The sequence below is a fragment of the Corvus brachyrhynchos genome, unplaced genomic scaffold (assembly GCF_000691975.1).
Source record: "Corvus brachyrhynchos isolate BGI_N302 unplaced genomic scaffold, ASM69197v1 scaffold191, whole genome shotgun sequence".
In the NCBI taxonomy this organism is placed as follows: domain Eukaryota; kingdom Metazoa; phylum Chordata; class Aves; order Passeriformes; family Corvidae; genus Corvus; species Corvus brachyrhynchos.
The window spans coordinates 783,516-807,278 of record NW_008236487.1 but is presented as its reverse complement, the minus strand read 5'-3'; the positions used below and the strand labels follow the sequence as shown (position 1 = coordinate 807,278).

The 23,763-nt window shown below is 38.5% G+C and overlaps 1 protein-coding gene across 1 annotated transcript in view; it reads right to left on the bottom strand.

Annotated features, from left to right (window-relative positions):
• The window catches only part of ERC1 (ELKS/RAB6-interacting/CAST family member 1), a 282,825-nt gene that overhangs the window by 144,198 nt on the left and 114,864 nt on the right, over positions 1-23,763 (bottom strand). Inside the window, 1 exon segment of the mRNA XM_008643986.2 lies at positions 21,506-21,699. Within this exon segment, the coding sequence (XP_008642208.1) occupies positions 21,506-21,699 (194 nt within the window).

Below are 23,763 nucleotides of genomic sequence, written 5' to 3'. Positions count from 1 at the left end.
GGAAAGATGTAAGGAAGTGATGCTATCAGGAACATTTTGAAATAATGTAAACCTGTCCATTTGAGGGCCAAAAACCGGATGACTTTACGTCACTGAGATGCCCAAATAAAAATCTGATATAATTTATCTTATCTACTTAAAACCAAAATTGTTTTCAAGACGAATTTTTCTAAAAGATTCTCTACACAGATGTGAACTGAAAAGTGTTTACTCTGTTAGCTGCAAGGAAGTTGCAGGAAATCTGATCCAAAGCTGGCCATTCCCAGAGACTATATTGGGAAAAGTACCCAAAAGGATGGGGTTGATTGCAAAGCCCTGTTATCACACTCATCAAACTGTGATGTGTGCTACAGCATCTCCATTACCATGAGAATGAATCTGAGATGGGAGGGACACGGCTCCAGTTTGGAATCCACTGGTGAGACCAATTTCTGGTAGCGAATGCAGACTACAAAGACTCTCAAGAACGGCATGTCTGGCATATTTCTTTCGGGTGCTTAGCAAACATTTATTAAGAGATATCTCCTCTTCTGAAATACATTCTGAATCACTGCCTGTGACAGCCCACATCGGGTTTGTACGAAGAGTGCCTACTGAGATGATTAGTTACAGACTTTTGACTGCCTGGCAAATGGGGGACAGCAGCATTATTTGTAATAAATATCCCACACACAGGGCTGCACAGCCTGTCTGAACAGTGCAGATGGTTTAGTCCCTCCTCCTCTGATACAGCTGTAACACTGTATTTTCAGTCTGGTACACAGGAGAACACAGCCAGGAATATTCTGCCAGTTAAGTGAACACCACTGGGGTTCTGGAGAACTCAGTGAGTGTTGAAAAGCAACGTTTATGAGTCTCTCTTCACTGGAGGTTTCTCTAACAGCCCTGGTAAGCCATGGACAAGGTTACTGCCTTATGCATTTGAGGAGGGATTTCTACCATTCCATAGCATGTGGATCTGATACAGAACAAGTATGTCCATGAGTATTATGAATACATACTTTAATTTTTAACATGTTATGAAGGAACACATCGGAAAAAAAACCTCCAGTGACAAGATGCCCCATGTGTCAGATATCTGAAATATACTCTCACTGATAGCCTCAGAGATCATAAGCTTGGCTAATTAAATTAGCTCTAGTTTGGAATGTGTACTCAGAAAGATAAATTCTTTATCTAGGCAGTTACACTACTCCATTGAACTACTTTTTATTTGGTGACCTTGAGGCAAATGAGGCAAAATTAAGATTTTGATTGAGCTGATCTCCCTATCAGGGCCACTGCCTTGATGCAGGATGTCACTGAGACATTTTCTGCCTCCCTTCAGTGAACTGATTTTCCAAGTAATTGAGGAACACTCCCTAATCAGGAAATATCAGCAAACAACAGCCTTTGCTGTCAAGGAGAATATTACTAACACAAATAGAATATATTTTCTATAAATAATCTATCTTTTTATATGAAGGCATACATTGGAGGTTGAAAGACATAAACAGTGTTGAAAATCTAAGTCATATTAATGAGGCTATGCTCAAAACAAGATACAGAAAGACAACAGGAGCTTTCCAGTCCGGTCCTACTTAGAAATAAAATTTCTCTACCTCTAATTCAAGAAACAACTATTCCAAGATGCAGAAGAAAACACACAACATAATCCTTCCTCTGTGGAATTTTCAAGAAATCAAATGAAATCCCTTTGAAGGTGGTGTTGGGTTTCTTCTTATTGATTGCTTTCTGCTTGTACACACTGGTGTAAAGAAATTAACAGTGTACAGACCCTTTAAACTAATTTAAAAATTTTAAAGCCATGCAGCTTTAAATCAAACTCACCATGGCTCAAAATTAGAATTTCCTCACAGATATTGGCTAACTAGTAAGAGGTATTTATATCTATTTAAAAAAATGATAAAGAGAGAAAAACGGACATGGGGAAGATTATACCCATCATGAAAAAGAACTAGGAATTCATACCTGCTCCTGAAATTGGGAATAGTATGTGTTTACCCCTTCTATTTAACTTTAGAATAATCTTCCAAATGTTTGGCTTTTGTTCACAGTATAGGGTTTTTGCCCAAGTTACAATAATGTCTGAAGTCTGAAGCCCTTAAAAATAGAGAGCAGACTCCTTCAGCTGTATTTCAGCTGTCATTTGTTCATGTGATCCAAGCATATTAAGAAAGAACATGGAAATAAGCAGTCAAAGGAAACAAACTGTCAGAAACCGTGAGCCATGCCCCCACTCTCTGAGCACACATCTGCATATTCCATATTTAAATGGGAAACCTGTGCTGAAAGCAGGAGATACAAGAAAGGGAAGTAGGCATGCCATGAACTAAGGAGAGAAAACATACAGCTATTTGCATTTCTCTAATAACCTTTGTATAATGCCACTGCATGGTGCCTACAAAAGCTCTCCCTGTTGCTTATGCTGTGGGGAACAGTCCCCTTAATTGGGACATATGATCATGAAATATTTCCTTTAAGAAGAAATGGCATTAAATGTTGCAGTTCTATATAAGTGTTCTACTCCAAATACAACAGGAAAATCCATTATTTCCACATTCGAAGTCAGTGGCCACTTTTGCAGTATAAAGTGTCATTTTGCAGTATCCTAATAAAGTTTTTACTATCAACTTCATTTAATGCTTTCTCCCATTTTTCTGCCATACAGGGCAGCCTTAAAGTAAATGATAAAAAGAAAAAAAATGAGCAAGAGGAGCAAGTGCTAAAAGAAAAGACAATTCACAAAGATTTGAGGCATCAATCCTTTAAAATATGCTGACATCCTCAATAATGAAAATGTGTTTGCTCTTATGTATTTTACATATATTGCTAGGAGTTAGTAATTTAAAAACCCATTTCTAAGCTGTTTATTACTAAGTGAAATTGCTAACATATTCTGCTGATTGATTTACAGAAGTGAAAAATTACACACTGAAAAGTGAATGCGTATATCTATCTAGTAGTTGATTTTAAGTTAAGAACATTAATAAATTTGGTACAATTACCTGAGAATTCAGGGGAATCCTGCAAAATCAAGAAACCTACCATCAGGAAACTCAGAATACACTTGTTTTAAAACACTGCAGACTAATGGAACTAAAGTGAAAATAAATTCAGACTATTACAGAGTAAGGCAAGCTTAGGAAAAGATCCAAGGATGAACACATTATTGGTGCTCCTGAAAGAATGCATGTTCAAAGGTACAGCACACCCACTGAAGTAAGGTAAGAGTCCTTATCCTTACAGATACTGGTAGGGTAAGGTTGCATTAGGTCACCTCTCTTTTAGTTCCAAGCATGTGGGACTTCTTTAAACATGGCATGAGCAACTCAGGACCCTAAAAAACTTAGGGCTGAGCAATACAGGAGAGGAGGAACTAGTAGGAAAGGAGCCTCACTTTTCTGTTGGGTTGGCACCTTTTGCTTTCGTTGTCAAGGCTGGCCCTGAGCAGTCCATCTTGGCAACTGCTACTTGCTGGCAGCTGTAATTTCTAGGATGAAACTAAGCTCTTGTGCATTCACAGGGAGCATTTTGCAACTCGAGTTTGCAATTCTTGCTCATTTTTGGTTTTGTATAAAAAGAATTACATTACTTGTAATGGTAAGGTTCATTCCAAAATGCTTTAAGGAAGGATGCTGGAACTGAGTAATTCCAACCCCACCGCCACCCCAAAACTACCAACATGCTTGATCCCAATTTCTATCAAATCTGTTCAGTCTTGTAAATAGATACATAGGAATGTTCCCTGTAAAAGCACTTCACGTTGAACTGAGTATGCTGGTCACTAAAGGGATAGCAGGCACTTTACCCCATGGAGATCGGAGTTAATTACTCAGCCATGAACAGAAAGTGACAAGTGGAAACATTTTGTTCTCTAAGGAGTAAAAACACCCCATTTCTTTTAATTAAGAAGAATAGCCTATCTGCTGGATGAGCAGAAATTAAGTAAATTACTGAGAGCTTGATTAAATCTGTCTGAATTGCCTGGGGTACTTCAAGAAGACTATCTAGAAAAGCAGACATATTCCAGTGTGAAAGGGCCCTCTATTGTTCACAGATGAAGAACATGTTATGCAGAAGACGGGAATACTTGAAAACACCACCCTGAAAGAACAATGAAATGGAAGAGAGCCATAGAAGAGAAAGGGGGGAAAAAAGAGTTCCTAATTTAATTATAGCCTAAAAATGTTAAGCATGTTTTTATATCTTGCAATATCTCTAATAATCTACTTGGGATTTCATGGATAAGAAATTTTGTTTTCATTTTACAGTAAAGTGATTAAGAATGATTTCAAATTAATCGACTGATAGCTGTTCACTGAATCTATAAACTGTATGACTGTAATAAATATCCATGCTTATCTAAGGTATTTTTCATCCAAAAGATGAGGAATTATTTGCAGAGATGATGCATAGGCCTGTTAGGGAAGCTGGTTTCACAGGAATGAGGACAGCAAATATTAGCTAAGTGGCCAGTGAAGTAATGCTCTCAACTGATCAGTAAAGTAGTGAAAGGCACATCTGAATCACGATCGAATGCCCTCATCTGAGGCACACCTTGTGTGCAGGTCAGAAATGGAACTTGAACTTCACAAGTAACACAAGAACAAAAGGTTCCAGTTCAGGCACTGGCGCAGACTCAACACATGAAGAGTAACTTCCCGGCCAGCTGAAAATCTCACAGCAGAAAAATGCTGTCTCAACAAGTGAGCTGAGAAGAAAATGCAGGGTCAACCATGCTCTATTTTATTTGCCCAGAGCCTGAGCAAGATAAAGGATGTGACAAAAAGGGATGTGAAAACTGCAAATGGAAAATGGTTCTTTCAGCCCCAATGATGAGACGTAAGAGCAAACCTGGTAACTACGGAGGCGAAACAGTGAATCCCCTCCCTGTCAGATTAAAGGTCACTGTCCCAGTCTAAGCTCTCACCAGCAAGAAAAGCTTACCGAGAACATACAAAGAATTTGTGAAACAGCATTTCCAATTTTATCTTCTCTGATTCTATTAACAGCAATAAAGTTTGAGAGTATCTGTGTTTAGGGATGGGGAAGAAGGCGAGAGCAGTATTAGAAATCATGAAAGAAAAATGTCTGAGTAAACTACTAGACAAAGCTACTAATACCACTCTGACCTATATCACAGTGATACTGTATTCCAGAAAGCAGAAATTCTTTTCAAAATTGTTTAAAAACTGAGAACACATATAGAAATTTGTAAGAAGTAGAAGTGCAATGGACCCCGCTTCCCCCCTTCCCCCCGCAATTTTTCTTCTTCCTTTTCTTACAGCTGTACAGTGCTATGAAATAACAAGACCATTTTTGTTTACCCTGTTTTATCAGGTCACTATTACATAAAAATTCTTACCAAAACCACACAAAAATTGTAGATCTTGTCCAAGAATACATACTAACTTACCACAGAAAGTCGGAATAATGGAGTAATTCTGTTTGGAGGGATGTCTGAGGATCACCCGGTTCAATGCCTTGCTCAAAACAAGGCCAAGTTAGAGCAGGTTGCTCCTAGCTTTGTTCAGATGAGTTTTGATTACCTTCAGTGTTGAGGGCTCCTCAGCCTCTCTGGGCAAGGTATCAGTACCCAACTGATCACTGTTTTTCTGTCAATTATCTCAATGGGAGTTATATTGAACAAGCAGCAATTTTTGTCTGTTGCCTCTCAACCTTTTACCGAACATGTGTGAGAAGAGTCTGACTCTGTCTTCTCTAGAAATTTTGGAGGTGTATTTTGTGTCATCATCCGCACCACTAAAAAGACATTGAACACTGCTGATTCTCCTCTGAGCCTCATCTCATCACTGAAGGCAATCAGGTTGGTCAGGCATGATTTGTCCCTGTAAATCCAATACTGGCTGTTCCCTATCACCTTCTTTTCCTTCAGGTTCTTGGAGGTGACTTTGAGGAAAAGTTACCTCAAAAAGCTTCCCAACACATGAAGTTACACTGACTGGCCTGCAAGTCCCCAGATCCTCCTTCTCATCCCTCCTGAAGATGGGCGTGATGTTTGGCAGTCAAAGGGAACCTTCCCTGACAGGCAAAGCTTTTGGAGATGATAGAAAGAGTCCTTGCTTTGACATCAGCTGGCTCCCTCAGCAACCTTGTGTTTATCTGAGCCGATTCCATCAACCTGCATATTTCTAATTTGTTTAAATGACCTGCAGCTTGCTCTAACAATCCTGGGGTAATGCATCACTCCTGCACACTTTACATTATGTTCAGGGATCTGAAAGGAGTCCTTGAGAGTAAAAGAGCAGGAACTGAGCTGATCCTTTTCAGCAACTTTTTAAGAAGTCCTGCCCAACTGCATTCTCTGTAACTACTGTACTGTTGCTGAGTCCAAGGCTGTTAAAGCTTGTGGTACTGTCACTTACGGAACTGTTTGCACCAAGACTATTTTACCATAGATATACACATTCACTGCCTGGCTTTTAGAATTTTAACAGAAATAAAAATGTAGCCACTTGGGGGGATAAAATTTTGCACAGAAACTGGCCATTAAAGAGGAAGAATAATCTTCAGATTTTATTCCTTTGACTAAATGTGATGTGACACATATGGGTTAGTCAAAATGTTTAATGTTGCATGAAGTTTGAGTGATCATTCCATTTAATCTTCTGACGATGACATGCTATGTAATTTGTTAACTTTGGGATATAGGACGATAGAGACGCATCTTAAAATGTCTTCTAAAAATAACTTTGTCTTTTGATGTTTCAAATAATATGGTAAAACCCCCACCTTTTTGTTATATCTGAAAAAATTGTGACGGATTTCTCTCTCAGAGCATTTGACTCAAACCTCTTCAAAATTCACAGCATACTGTGACACACAAAAATTCTCCCTAGTGCCATGTCACTTGTCTTTCTAATGCTACCTCAGTTCAAAATCCCACTGGAAACCTGCATACTTTGTGACTATATGTGCTGAAAACAAAGCAGTAACACAAAGAGAAAAACGATTCATTGTTTCACATAGTTAAATTAATTTCAGCAGGTAGTAGGAAATGAATCAGATCATATGAGACTGCAGCAAAGTGAGAATTCTGAGATGATGTACAGCTGTGAATAATTTTGCTTAATTAAGATGTAATTAAATGAGGCAAGAAAAGAGGACTTTTGAAAGAAAAGGTACAGATCCCACTTGGAACAGGGAAAGCTCTGATAATCACTATACCTAAAGCAAATTTGAAAGGCTATGCCAGTGACTTGTTTTAACGAAAACCACAGTTCTATTTTGTGACCTCATCACCACCCAACCCTCATAACCAGGCCTGATGCCTTCATTTCTTCCTTTTCCCACTACCATCTCTAAGACGCCTCCATTCTCCTCACTCACAAGGATCAGACAGTTCTTAAAAGAAGAGTACTTTATAGTGTAAATAATTCCACAAAGCCATTTTTGTTCTAAGTAGAATTACAGGAAACATATATTTAATAGAAAACAACTACTACAGATTGCTATTTTTTGGAGACAGCCAAGGAAATTTAAATGGAAACTTCTTTGACGACAATGGTTCTGTCTCTGCTAAGCTAAAACCACTGCTGACTCAACACACTTGAAATTTTTTTCACTTCCTGACATGGTTAATGACCAACATTGTGGCAGAGTGAAGACCTGGAGTCTTCTGAAGGTATGAAACTGAAGAGCCAGCCACATTTCCAGCGACATTTCTCCTGACCGCGCTGGCACTTTGTCAGTCCTCAGATCCACGGCTTCCTGGAGGTGCAGCACATGAGTCGGTGTGCAAAGGTATTTCCAGCACAGTGAAAAGCCCACAGGTACCACAGACTACATGCCTGTCACTCAAGTACTCTGCTGTTTTGTTTTGGGTTTTTTTAAAAGAATTATTGAATAGCACTCTGAGTTTCCTGTACTTGCTGAACTTTTTAAGCAATATTATCTGCTATTTTCTTACAGAAGGATGACATTTTAAACATTTCTTCGGTGGTTAGACATGTTCTGTTTAATATATATTTAGGACTCTGGAAAAAGGACTGAAATAATCCCCTCAGAGTTAGTATTTTGTTTTTACTTTGATTTTATAAGGCTACACTTGAGTTGCTACGCTGACATTTAATTTTACATGGACACTCTTAGCAGACTTTTATCTGGATTCATGCCAACAGCCTGTACTCATCTAATCACCAAGCCACTTTGCTTGTGGAAATAAGGTTTACAGTATTTCATTATTACTTCCTAGAGCATCAAATTCTCTTTGGTATAGCAAAAAATCCAGAAAACTTTCTTTTAAGAACTGGATTACTTGCTTTAAAATATGACAGACAGTACAATTAATTATGTGATCTAAACTAACAGAAAATCTGACAGTAGAAAGCAGAACACTGGAAGACAAGCCTCCTGTGGGATAGCTCCTGTCCAGTTAAGCTGCTTGTTACCTAGTTTGAGGCTGGAAATCTGACTTTTACTTTATCAATATAGCTCATTCTTCCCTTGAAAAACATGCAGTTGCTCATTAGAGCACTTGATGTCAGTCTTTTTATCTTTATCTATCTCGACTTTCGTGACACATATTCAGAAGAACAGCTTAGAAGAACTGGACCATATGATTTTACAGTATTTTTTCTAATTTTTTTCACTGCTGCAGGTAATGACATCAGTATAGTGTTATTTGGCTTGCTACTCTTGAACTCAGCCAGCATTGGGGAGTTCTTTATGTGAAGCTGTCATCAGCAGAGACGCTTAGCAAAAAAACTTCTTATGGAAAACTGCTTTAATCCCCATGCTTTCCAAGACAATTTTATTTACTATGAATCAGCATGACATCCACTCTAGATCCTTAAGACTTCTGAGCAGTAAGTCCATGTCACACCAGCAACAGTGATGCAGATTACACGGTTCTATTCTGATTCACTGAGTTTGTCAACAGGAGAGAGACGACGAAAGCTTAATGGACAGATCAGAGAATTCAGAGGTATTGCACTGATTACTGTAAGCAAAGCTGTTCTTGATGGGAACAGAAATAATTCAGAGTATTTCTTCCTGTTAGAAGACAGACATACCTAACACATTTTTTACATATTCAGTTCTTTTCCATGAGACACATTTGCTTTGGTGTCTGAAAAAATTGCTTTACATCATTCAGAGAAAAATAAAGTTATGCCTCCCATAGTAGCTTCCAAGGTAGAATGTAACTTCACAGAACGGCTATTTCTTCATATGTTGCAGTCAATGGTAATTAGGCAAAATCTGAAATGCTTAGGAAAGAAACTAGTGTACTTCAACCACTGTAATTTTCCTGTTTTCCCTGAAGAGAATCTTATTATTTTGTTTCTGGCCAGCAGAGATTTTGTAGTTCCAAGAGCAGTCATTCCACCTATTTCCTTACGCTCTTGATTTATTTTAACAAATAAATGAAAACCTCAGCAACTAACCATAATAATTTTAAAAACTGATAAAAATAATACCAAAAAAAAATCAATAAACCAACTAAGAAACTATGAGGACAGAATGGACAATCTCTTTTAACATCTTAGCAGAAAACTCTTCCAAGTTCCTAATCCTAACACCTCGAATCACAGCCATATCTTCCCTAGCCAAATTTTAAAATATGCTCTAAATGTGAGAAATAGAAGTTATGGTTACATTGCTTGTGAAAAGAGAAATTACAGGTCTTAGAAAGCCAGGTCTTAGAAAGACCAGAACCAAACAGCACCCTAAAACTGTTTCCCCTCTTATCATTAATTCCAGCATAGGCACAGGTATTGATAAAACCCTACAGTCATATGGATCAAAGTCGAAACACCTTTGACAGCTGGATTCCATAACATCTAGGACTTTATCAGGCAAAGCACACCAAGTTCCACTCATGGTGGCAACAGGCAAATACAGACTGCCCCACAGAGTCCTGCTCGTGCAGCAAAAGACAGTGTGGTTATTTCAGAGGAGAATGCTCACAGGGCAGAAAAAGCTTCCAGGCAGTTGTGTTTTTTGGGACCTGAAGGGGGTCATTCAAGGCCAGACCTCCTCTCCCCAGTAATTACAAGTACGCCAGTAAGACACACTGAATACGGAAGGTACTGATGGATGACAACAACATGATGAACTTCCAACCTTTTTCCAGTTTGTGGGAGGAAGAAAAACACGCACCCAGGGCCACAAGTGCAATGCCTGTGCCAAACCAAGGTCACGACGCTGACACAATTTAAAGGCGTCAGCAGCATCGCAGCACCGGGGGATTCCAGTCACCACCACATTTTTCAGTGCTAATCATGAACAGCAAAGTCGGATGTTGGTTGATAACTCAGAATTTTAGTCTTTAAGTAGTGGCTTTCTGGGCAAAGACTGCCTGAAACAATTATGATCATTCCTTCTCCAGGAGTCACAGATGCTTTCTACCAAACAGACTTTATCAGCAAAGACTAAAATCCAACATAGTTTCAGAGCTTTCAAAGGCAAATGAGAGTCATTAGATAATGTACTCTTACTTGTATTATTTAGGCCATAGATGTTTACTCTGAGCTGCTCTACTGAAATCGCAAAACCTATGGTTAGCAACTGCTTTTAAAATATGAAAACAGAAAAATGAGCCATGGCTGAAAGACTCAAAACATACTGTCCTCTTGGTAGGCTTTCTTCAGTGGTTTATCACTTTGTGTTTTCAACAAATTCATCCTCCTCCTAATTCACTTATATTTAACCCTCAGTCCTCAGTTCTTTCTGACAGCACAGCACATTCAAACTGCACCAGAAGTAGTTCTGCGACATCACTGTAAGGTTTCAGGCACAGATGCAATGATAAAGATCCAGCAGTTAAAGTTTGTATGACTAGTATTTCAAAGGAACTACTTTTGCACTCCACAGCATGTGTATGTATTAGGGAACATGGCTAATGCCAATCTCTTATCTTCTTAAAGTAACAGATAAAACCGGTAATATTTAAACTGTCTTCCTTCAGCTCCCTGTTCCTGTATTTTTTTTCCCTTTAAAAATTTCATTGGTTAGGCTTTCCCCTTCTTCCCAGTGCACAGCAGCATTGATTTACAATGGTTTGATATAAATTCTTTCCTTCTAAACATGCACCCTATTCAACCCATCCTCCTACACAGGCGTAACCAAATCTCTGATCTTTTATTTTGCAATCATGTAATTTGATGTGCAATCTTCTGTAAGATCTCAAGTTTAGCTGAATAGACAGTTTTATAAACACCCTTTTAAAAGTGAATACTGACCTTGAGGTGAGGCTGAAGGAAGCAGCAAATCCAGGAAGGAGATGCGAAAGAGAAAGAGTTAGAGTTTGTGAAAACAGAGTCCAGACATAAAGCAGTTCAAGAATAAAGGACAAAACAAGCAGATATAAATCAGGTAATGACACACAGACACACAATCATTCACAAACACAGAGCTGCATGTTTTATAGACATCTAATTAAAAAAAAAAAAAAAAAAAAAAAAAAAAAAAAAAAAAAAAAAAAAAAAAAAAAAAAAAAGAAGAAATAAGAGAAAAAGGACCTTTAGATTAGATTACACCATTTCAATTAGAGGCAACTTTCTGTAGAGCAAATAGTCTCCAATATGTAACAGTTCTTGGAAAAAGAAAATAAGCCATCTTACAAGAAAACTTCAGATTTACATCACATCATTAGCAAGTACCTTTCTTCCAGAATTCTAACGAACATTTTGAAAATACAGAGTTTGACTATCTGAGATGAAACCTAATGTCTTCCTTTATGACATCTTCTAGGGGCTTATTTTCTCTCCATGAGCAAGACTCAATTTTCCTGCAGACGATCCCAACTTGTCTAAACAGACTAAAGAGAAAGGAGAAAAACCCCAAGCATGGAGTAAAGTCCTCAAGACCTGAAGACTTGTCAAAGCTAAAAGCTCATCTGTCTTAATTTTGACATTGAAGTCACCCCTTCCAAAGAGAAACAGAAAAAGCAGCTGCCTCTTCTTCCTACCGTATAATTCTCCTGTATAAGGTGCAATCTAAAAACAATAATGACCAAACAGGTATATTTTTGACAGTTCTCTCCAACATTGTTCAACAGCAGAACTGACCAAGACAAAATGCTGGAGTCCCCAGTATTACATGAGGTCCCATAGGTTCATTATTGCTTTTTTTTTTTTTTTCCAAATGTCTCCAGTATCTTTCATAGGCATCTGCTGTCAATTTCACTGATAACAGCAAGGTAAGTCAACAAGGAACCATAAATACACATCTTTTCAATCTGGTTTTAATTTTGATGATTTTCAGTCAATAGAAGAGAGGCAAAGGGAATGTCCTTCTGTCCAAAGTAGCAATTTGGCTTTTACAACGCATGTTGTACTTTTCCCATGGCAAAATTTCACTCTAAAAAGGCAGGATATGGGCTGGATAAAAATATTTCTATAGGATAGGCTAACTGCTGTATCCTTTATTATTACTCTTGGTATATGGAGGTATGTAAATGAAATTTGAAGACCTTATTTATGGCATAAATTTTACTATCGACCGTGTAGGGTATTGAATTTGTACAAGCAGCTGTTGTTGGTCTGTAACAGATTAAGTAGTGCAAAGGTACTTTTCTTTGGCTTCTGAACCAACATTCTTCAAATCAAGCTCTTCAAGGACAGCTGTTGTAAAGGCTGTATTATTTGGGGATTTGGGGAAAGATGAGACTTGTAAAATGCCAAATACCACATCTCAGCCTTTCATCTTGAAGTAACTTTAAATGTTCCAAAAGCCTTGGTTAATTCATACAGAAAAATGTGTAAGTAAGAATGCTGACTGAAATCCAAGACTACAAACAAATTTAACAAAAGGGAACAAAAATGTGAAACTAAACACTTGGTTAAATATGGAAATAAATAAGCTAAGAGGAAAAATTTAGGGCTTCTCATTTTGTGTTTCAGGGATTCTTTGTTATTCCTGGTTGCGTCGTAATGATGTGATATTATTTCTTCAATTTAACAGTGAAAAACAGGCTACAACTCAGAACAGCCCAGTAGAATTTAAATGAGCCATACAGTTCTTCCAACTGTTATTAAAGGTAGCATCTTTTGCTGGCACAGGATGAAGGCAAAACAGTATGTAGAACACTATGCTGAGGTCACTTGCAATTTTCTGTGCGCTACAGAAGTATTATTTAACCAGCTGCTTGGGTTTTAAACAGAGAATAATTATTGCTACATCTCCATTTTGTTATGGAATAATTCTTTCTTCCAAAGAAAAATACATTTTGTGTAATTGCTAGCCCCTTTTCCAAGTTTTTGTTACAGAGGTACAAAATATTTTTCAGAAGTGTGGATTTTTAGAATAACCATAATATTTATCCAAACAAAAATAAGGACTATGTCTGAAAGCACACTAAAATTACAAACACAGTCTGTAAGTGTGTTATCACTCAAACTAAAACCAAGGCAGACACCTGAAATTGTCAGCCATTAGGAAGTAAATGGAGATCTACCATGGACTGGAGGTGAAGCCTCAGTTCATGGGCTACATCAGTGAAATTGAACAGAGGAGCACAGCAAGCATCTGCCCCAGGCAGCAGCCCCAAGCAAGCAGGATCAGATACATACCGAGACATGCTCATTACAGAGCAAAATCACAATTTTTAGTTTGCACTCTTCCCCTTCGAGCAAGAACACACACTTGCAGCATTCCTTACAAGATCCAGCAGCAGCGTTCCTGCCCAGCCCCATTAACTGTGTACTCCGATGCAACAGTCACACAGGGAGACAAGACAATTGTAATGCCAACTGGCAGTCTCAGAGAAACCCATTTTCTGCTAAAATACCATCTCGTTAATTTTAAAGGTAGAGCGGACTTAAATCTGATCACTGGGTGAAGATCAAAAAAAGAGATGTGAACGCTTAAGCACTGTAATTTAGAAATATCTATTTTGAAAGCTGTTGGATATTCCAGTTACAATTTTTTCCACATGCTTGTATATTATAGGGAGCAGAATAAGCCTGCTATGTTTGTCTCAGATGTACTTAGGATGTAGTTTATGTAACGATTTTCAGTCAACCTTTGAATTCCACTTGTTTGGCGGTGAATGATTGTGTATATTTATTACTCTGTCATTCCTTCAAAGCAGTCTGACAGGGAACAATAGGCATTTGATCTTCCTTGTGTCTGTCAAAGCAGAAAGGTTATTTATGTTTACCACTTTTGACATGTTTTCTTGATAGAAAGAATGATGGCTGGTCTTTTCCTTTTTTCTAGATTGGTATTTAGAGGGATAGGGAAGAGATGGAGAGACAGAGACAGAAGGTTTGTGTGTGCATCCATGCACACATGCATGCGTGGATCTAAGAGGCCAAACCCAGCCACACACGGCCACAACGCAGCACTAAAATCACTCTTTCACTGGCTTACTGGCAGTTACTGTATGTTCTTTTTGTTCTTTCTGTACTCCAAGATAATGTCAGGATCTGACACCTTTATTTTCACTGTATCGTTTGTATAAAAGAGAGTTTTTGTGGGATTTTTTACTCCTTTTGGACTAGCTTGTGAGTATGGATACTCTCATATTGCTCAAAGATATTGACTGAAACAAAGCTACAAAAAAAACAGCTTTTGAAGAGATGTAGTAAAGGAAGGTAATGAAACTGATATGCAGACTAGACTCATTACTTACGTGATGCTCTTTCTCCTCACGTTTATAATTATTTAAATTATATCACAGTTCTTACACTCTACTGATCTATCAGCTGGATTAGAAGATATCTGCTAAATAAAATCCATCATTGCTACAACACAAGGCAAATGACAACTCCTATACTCATTACAGGCATAATAGGCATGATAGGGAGAGCTTGAAAACCACCTTGATTTAGTGATAAAAACAAGCAGGACTTCGGCACTAAGGAGAATTTGGCAGGAAAAGAAGCCTTCAAAAAAGTTCACAATCAGTGCTTCTTGTTACTGGTATTTCTGTAGTGCAGGGTCCTTCCTAGAGGATCCAAGATCAGTTCCTTAGTCTTAGATTAGCAGACAAACCATGCTTTCAGCCCACTGCTGAATGTAACAAAGGAGTTGGTCTGTACTCAGTTCCGTGGACATGAACCACTGTTTAATAGTGTCAGTCCTGCCTGCTTGAACACGGACATAATACCACGTTTAGGTGGTTCAATGAGGGGATAACACAGCGAGCTCATTCAGCCAAAGCCTGCACCAGCCCTGACCTCTCACCATGGACTAACTGGGGTTCTTCAACCTTGTATTTCAGAACAGTTGTTTCTGCAATATCACAAAGTTTCGGTTTCTCCCAAACACAGGAAGAGGGAAAGAATGGGAAATGAAGGACACCTAAATAAAGAACAAATCGAAAAAGGATATCCCATTATATGAAAAAGGTGAGGATGGATTGAGGAGTCACCGTAAAATCACTGTGATGGGGTTTTTATCTGGTGCTCTCTGCAGATGGATTTGCAATTACTGGCAGTGTCTCTGTGTCTCTTTTCTTTCCTTAAATGCAGGTTTCAAAAGCAGTTAGTGAGTCTGAGCATTGATCTTAAGGCACTTTAACAAAGGCTGACTTCTAGAAGGCAGACGCTCTCTGAACGTCAGCATACTTTCAAATGTCTGAAGTTAAATACCTGTAAGCAAATGTGCCTGCATCTTTTATTCTTACCTCTTTAAAGATGTTATACTAATATGAAATGGTTTTTGTTCTCCCTCTGTGAAACTTGATATGGGACTTCAGGTGTAATGCTGATCTTGTATGAAGATAAAGCAAGACTGAGAAGAAAGAAATTACTTCTTCCTTTCCTAGCTGGGAAATTATGAAAATCTTAATATTCAACAGATCCGTGTGCTCAGAGGTGGAGCTGGACTAATTATGGGCCTGACCACTTCCTTCCATTACAAAACCCTGTCCTCAGTTGCTTGCCAAATATTAAACCGTTGTGCTGCTACTTCCCATGACAGGTTCAAACTAACTGGGGGTTTGGGGGGAGAATTTCAGCTGTGTCCTTCAAAAAAGGCAGCATTCATGCGGAAAAAATTTGTTCACATATGGTTCAAGATTATATCACTTCACACAAGATGTGAATTAAAATTATAAGGCAATCTTCATCTTGGAATATGCTAAATTTTGAGCAATTTACCTTAGAATTGTAATATTTGCTTAAAGTACAGATTTTTGATGGAAGTGGATGAAAAACACAACAACAACAACAACAGATTCTGCCTTGTAATAATACCATGCAATCATAAGATAAATATATTTGATTTGCTTTTATGTTTTATGGCAACAAAATGGACTGAAGTATTTTAAAATAATATGTAATTGTTTCAGGTTTTCCAATGCCTGAATCAGAGTTCAATTTATTTTTGGAGGACTAGAATGAGTTAAGACAATATAGAATTATAGCCATACCGTCTCTCAAGGTTAACTTTAATGGTGACGATTATGACTTCATAAACACCTTTCTTTAATTTCTTTAAATTACAACATATCTTTAAATTATTTATATACACTGGTGTGGTCCTTGCTTAGGAATTCTCTAAAAAACTACTGAAAAATTCACAGAAACAACAAACTTAAAAACCAAAGACAATTATTCCAAGATATGAGTAGCAGTTTGAAAGTAAGTATTTCAGCTTCAAATTGTTGACTTAAGCGTAGGGCATAATTTACTAGTACAGTTTCCTTTACACTGTTCTAGGAAACTGTAAAGTTGATGGAAAATACAGCTAATTTCTCTCTCCATCTATCCTTCACAGAACACTAACCAAATGTATCTGTCTTAAAGACAGACAAAATAAGGTACTTCATTCTACTGTCCACATTTTTCAGCACTCCTTTGAGATCCCTCAATGTTTTTTAATCTTTTATTTATTGTTGAGAAGAAATATTTAGGATGAGGAGTGTACCTTTTGGCTGCTACAAATCAAAAGTTGGAAGGCTTCTTCTTGAAAAGGGCATCCTTAAATTCTTTTCAGGAAAACTCTCCAAATTCTCTTTCTTAAAATAGCCAGTAATTCCAGCTGTCCTTAACAGGACTGCTGGTATTCCACAGCTGAGTGCTGTCTTCCTTTGTTTCCAAAGCAAAGTTTCCTTCAGGCAAAAAAAAAAAACCCCGTGTCCTTACAAGAACTGCCTATCTTATGTAGTGAGCATGCCAAATGAAAATCGATTTTAAGCCTGCAGCTGGAACCAGGACTTCCATATATATTCACTCAGTGCTTACTTCTGAAGCAACATATACAGATATAGTTACTGCCACCTCTAAGTACAAAGCCCGTTCTTATTTCCACAGTGTGTGCACACAAAGAGGTATGTGTATGAATACCCATCTGAAGGCTGTGATGGCCATGTCCCAAATAAGGAGCATTACTTTTTGATTGTTTGTTTTCTTATTACAGGATAGTCATCACTACAAACCTCAAGAATAAGTCAATACTGACCTCTATCAATGACACATTTGAGAACACTTGAACACTGAGTTTTAGCTGTTTCAGGCAGAACTGGTAGCAGAGATTAGAACCAAAGGTAAAACACAGCAAGAGAATTAGAATTAAAAAGCAACAGCTTCTGTCAGGTTTAAATCAGGGAGAACAGCAGCAAACATCCTTTGGACTGTGGTCACAACCAGAACTTGTATTTGACACAAGCAGTTCCTGTTTGACCTAAGGAACACCCCCAAAACAGCAGCAGCAGCAGCAGCAGCAGCAGCAGCAGCCGGGCAGCCAGCGGCGACATTCCAGCCCGGAGGAAACAGAAGCCTTGTAGGGCACTCACTTTCCCAGGAAGTCCCACACAAACCCCCCTACGTGTTGCGGTGCAGGGACCGACACCTGGTAGGGAGGGTGCAATTTGCGGGAGCCGTGCTTTCTGAGGAAAGGCACAGTCACAAACACCCCCCGGACAAAACAAAACAACACAACTCAGGGGACCGGGGCGGGACGGGACAAGTGGGAAGAAAAAGCGAGGAAGGAAACAGAACACAAAATGAAAAGTTACGGAGAGACAGGAGGTTATGGAATGGCAATACAAAAAGCAAACAGTTAGTTACAAAGAAGTGAATAACCAGACAGCTACAAAACCCTCTACACCACCACAATAGGGGACAGAAACAAAACTTACAGGGCTGTTCACCCAAGAAGAAATGTGAACTTAGGGCCCACCTTCCCATAAGAAAAAGCAAAATCCTCCCCACAAAGAATATATACCAATGAGCTCATGCATTCAACCTTGTGTTGACTCGAGAATATTTTTCAAACTTTTGCATAGCATGCACCATACTTAACACTTCTTTTTTAATATCTTTTGTCCTATTCACAGCTGTCAAACAACATCTCCCACTCAGTAATTGCAACAGCTACTGAAGAGTGGAAGCATTTCCCTCTTTACATTAACTTAAACACATGGCAGCTTTGCCTGCACTGAAAAGGCTTAAGAGAACAGTTTCCTGCTTTTTATTTCATCTTCCTCTCCCTACTTCTCTCTGCTCCTCGACACACACCTCCCTAACAGGCGATGCATCCCTTCTGTGGATGAAACTGTGACACCATTTCTCTCTCCCTGACAACGTATGGTCTAGTTGTCACACAGACCTAGCAAAAGGGAAAGCTGCAGGGAAGAGAGACTCTCTCTTTTGAAAAATCCCTTTTTTTTTTAGTACAGTTTTTCTCTGAATGTGACTTATTTCTTCTCATCTTGCTCCACATGGAATACTGACTGTTTCTGATAGGCACAGGAATATTTGCTGTTTAGCTTGCTGACAGTTGCTTCTGCAGGCACTAAGGTTCTTTGCACAGCAGAGTTTGATCAGCTGTAGAAGCATTAGAAGTCAAGATAATTTCTAGCTCACTCTGCATGGACCACAGTTTAGGAAAGACTTTTAAAAGGCAAAATTATCGCATTTTTTCCTGGAAACCAAGACTCTTCTAGCTCTAAAACATGCATGTAACACGCCTGGATATATAAGTTCAGCCATCAAAGAATATTTTATAAACAAGCATTGTAGATAAAACCAGGACCAACCTATACATTAAATAGGTGTGATAAAATCTCTGCTTTATGCAAAAACTCACAAGAAGGAAGCAAGCTTCCAGGGAATAGTGGTTTGGGGGAGCAGTTGAAAACAACTAAGGTCAAATAGAAATTCTGACAATTATTCAGAAAAAGAGAAACTACTAATCAAAACCTCGCTATAAAGTATCTGGAACTTTCTATCTCTCTATTATATTACAGTGCCACCTGAAAAATCATTTCAGGTGTTGATACTTTGCTAATTCACCATACTAACAATATCCAGATGAGCTCTCTAGATGGGGAAGACCTTTTCTATTTCCACTTAGAGTGGTTATAGAACATGAATGTTCTTAGATTTTTCTCCCTCCCCGCCTTGTTTTGCTCAGCCTGCTGGCAGTCACACGATGACAAAAGCAGTCTTTTCTTTTACAGAGTCAAAATGCCTATTCTAATTACTAGAAATAAGAGAAAACATATTCTGTCTTATCTCAGTAGTGGTAGAAAAGATAAGTTAAAAAGAGAAGAGGACCACTCAGGTTTTTTTGTAAGACTGAAGAACAGGTGGTAAGAAGGAATGGATAAAACTGAATAGTCAAAGTATTTACCAAATTGTTATGGAATGATGTCTGGTCATTTGGGGTTTTATGCTTTCATAGTAAGACTTTGGTCTGTGGCTGAAACAGCAAGAAACTAACATGTAACATGACAAACAATAACTGCTTTGCAGATCTCTCTTTTCTTCTTTTTGAAGAAAAAGCTTGATTTCTAACTCTTTGAAGATGGTGAAATTGCTTCTATCTATAAAAGAGAAGGAGACCCATTTTAATTTCTCTTCATTGTTATTTTTCCTTTGCAGATTATCAACTTTGTTTATAGGCCACTTGTGTCTATTCAGTTTGATGCTGCAAGTCAAATTGTGATGAGTTTCTGAATGTTAATAAAAAAATCAGCTTTCATTAAAAGCATATGTAAGAAAATTCTTTTCCTGCCGTTTCAATCTCTCTAGGAATTAGGCTGAGGAATGATTCATATTTCTAACTTCCTTTCCCTAAACAGTAGTTACTTCTCCACTAAGAAAAAATAATTAGGAACTATGAACACATTTCTTCCCCCTAGTCTTTCTTCTGTCTTTTTCTGCTTGTACCTGATCCCTGGTCAACTTGCCTGCCCTGAAGAGAATAACACAGTGAATGTCACACCTGAGATGGGGACCCCAACAGGACTGAAAAAATCACACAGCCAAATAACTTGTAGCTTTTTCATGTCTATACTCATTCAACAATATCAACCTATTGCCTGAATGTTCTGCTGATTACATCATGTACCGAAGGGCTCAACAATGTATCAATTAGGAAAAAAGGGAAGACACTTAAAAATAACATATCCTCACTTTTGGGTGTTTGAGCTTATGCCATAGGTACGAAGAATTTTGGTGAAATAAAACAACTTAAAGAAAACTAACAGGATGTTGCTTACAGTCACAGAGAGAGAAGAAACAGCTGGCAAGCTGAACTGTTCCAGAGCTCTGTGCATTTCAAGGAAAAGGGAATGGACTCCTTAGAAAAGAATTTTTCAAATCATTCAGAGGGGGCCATAATTTGACAATCAGCAAGCCATGAAAAATAACCACTGAATGCAGAGCCTGAAATGTCCTCTATTTAGCTGCCCTAATCTTCCTGATACTAAATTTTAGAGTAGTTAAATAGTGAAAAGACAGAAACTAGAAAGACTATTCTGGCACTAGGCAAATGGGAATAATCAAATTTCCACTTTGCTGCTCCAAGTTAGTGATTTTTCATTGGGAATGGTAAACAAAAAACCCCAAACAGGTATTACTGCCCAGAAGTTCGCTCTTGGCCCACTGTAAGATGAAAAAATGACAGAATACAGACTCTAACTCAGGTCTTTCCCAAGATCTACTACTTATAATTGTGACACAAATGTCATTAAACCATAATAAATTGTAATTTTTGTTTAGGACATTATAACCTTGAAAAAAATCTGAGCCTCCTGGCTCCGAGAGAAAGATGAAAAATGCTGTAAAGTGCTGAATCGAGTTTTGCTTGGACAAAAGCAAATCTGCTCGTCAGGCTTCACTAGGGCCCAAGTTTACCTGTGTCCCTACCACTACAAAGAGTTATGAGGTCAATTATCAGAAGAATCTGAATAACTAGTATCACAAGTTCTTAAAAATAATTTTTCTTATTTGTTTTTGTGAGAGCCATGCTCAAGAAGGAATTTATTGTATCAAAACAACAAACTGTTTTACAAATACACCAAAGTGTCAGCAGCTTTTCCTACCCTCTCCATTCCCTTACAACTCTATTTATCCTTCCAGTTCTACCTATACCAGGCCTGGTTTTGAGCAGCCAGGTAAGGAAAGCACATGGTAAGACACCCTCTTCCTTACAACGTAGCACAATAAAGGACCAAAGATAGAAAAACTCTAAACAGACTTTCCCAAAACAGGTACTCTAAGGTTTTTAAGAAAAGAAAAATGACTTATCTCTAATGTTAATCAGGTCTTTTGCTCCTCTTCTAACTTTATACCATCCTCACCTTTCCAGTTCTGCTATCTTCTTATCCTTATCATTCTTCTCATTTTCCATCTCTTTCAAGATCTCCAGAAGACGATCCACTTCAGCCTGAGCCTTGCCAGATTCTTCCCGATACCGTGTTACCTCTCTTTCCAGCTGCTGCATGCGGTCACTCAGCTCTGGACTGGCCCTTGCCTCCAGGGTTGCCTCATGAGCCTGTAAGAAAAGGGTTCAAGAAAAACCCACTTCATTCACATGTATGTATTTTACAGGTTCTATGACGATTCCAAAGTTTTATCTATTCCAATTCCAAAATGCTATCTAGATACCTATTTCAAAATGGCAGGATTAATTATTACACAGGAAAATACAAGTCCTATTCTACTTTTAAGTACGGGGACATACTTTGCAGGAAAAGAAAAATTTTTAAAGAATTTAGTTTTTTTAATTCTGCCTAAAAAATTACATGATTTTAAATCTGAAACAGAATCAAAAAAGAAGCAGAAATATGAAAAAAAGTTTAACTTCTTTCAAAGAAAAGAAAATGAAGAGCACATGTGAGTGTAAAAGTTCCTAAAATACACTTCTTAAACAGGGATAGGACTATAGATTCAGTTATTTGAGGTATGTTTAACCTATATATTCTAGAAAAAGAAATCACAGGTTAATAGCCTTCAATAACTACATCAATATGCAAAGTGTCAGACATTTGCACAGATGGTGCTGATGTGCTCAGGCCCTTGCTAGTTCTGAGCCACACAGACCAGGGTTAATGAGTATGGCTACCTACTGAAATTATCTTTGCTTAGTTATCTAGGAAATACATTTTTCAAAATCAGGCTATTGGGACAAAGTGTATCAGAGGACTGAGGATAACATGATCACGATGAAGAGATTGTTTAGGGTTGTTTTCTAATGGCTTGGTTTGTTACAAAAATCACTAATTCATTAGTAAAATTAATTCAAAAGCATGTAAGAGACAGGAAGAATGTAGCATTCATGCTGGAAATTATACCAGCAGACAAAGGACTATCCTTCTTCTCTCACCCTGCCCCTCTGCTCTTGGATCTTGAACTGCAATTTGATCTCAGTTAAAGCTGTTTCAGAATTGCTCAAAATTGCTCCAGTGAACAGCAGGTTTGATGGAGCAATTCTGCTGATCGGGATTGCCTGCAAAACCCAAGGCCTTGCTCTTCTCGAAACAAACCTACAACAGAAAATAAGACTACAGACTTTTCTTCCCTCTGTGTGCAGCTGTGGAAAGTTGTTTTACAAGCTGCCAATGTTCTGCTCCAAAGCACACTAAGTCTAGATCTGATAGTACAGGACTCTGTTGCTTTTAGAGGTAATTGGAGAGAACTGCAGCAGTGTAAAACTTGGGGCAGAAAGCTGCTGCTTCCAAGGAACCAAATAGCAAAATTACATTTGGCTAAATCTGTTTAGTTATTCAGTAAAATAAGACTGGAGGAAAATATCCATTTATTGACCCCAACATTTTTGCCTTGAAGTGTCTAGTTTTTAATTAGCTTCTTTAAAGCCAAGGCCACATTCTAGTAGAATCCAGGAGACTTGTGGAGCAGAATATTCTGGGACTGAAGAATGTCTTGATGCCTGTCTTTACTGGGACTGACCTTGGGACAGATCTGGGTTTCCCAAACAAAGGAAAGGTTCATGTTCCAGGGCCTTGGCCCTGCAGCTCTTGTCTGACGGTCAAAACTAAGCTGTTTTGGCTTTCTTCTTTTCTAAAACAAGAATTCCAGAAAGCTGATTAACCTGGACAGTATTTTATCCTAGAACAAAACGTCTGGCACTCCCCAGGTCTCCCAGGCAGATGTCGGCAAGAGTGCCCAATAACCAAAATTCGTGGAAGAGTGGAACCCTTTCCTGAGGTAATGCATTTAGGAACACTTCAAAGGCTCCCTACTGCTGAGTGACTTTCCAGTCAAGCCCTGACACTCCTGTGTCACTGAACCGTAAGAGTGAAAATCCTGCTTCTGGGCTTCTCCCCGAGACCTGGACGCAAGCGCATCCCTGGTGAGCCTGGAAGCTTTGCGAAGCCTTTTGGAGTTAGGGCTGTCAATGCTTCCAGATTCCTTACTGCCCCATAAGCACTTCAAATTACAACACCCTTGGAAAGGGCTCTCCACAGCAAGTGGAAGTGTAATTAATGCCCTGCCAAGAGGATGCAGACTCCAGGAGGACGTGGCAGCAGTGAGACGGACAAGTGTGTCAGCTCCATGAACAGCTGCGAGCACCAGGGGACATACTTGGCTTTGGAAA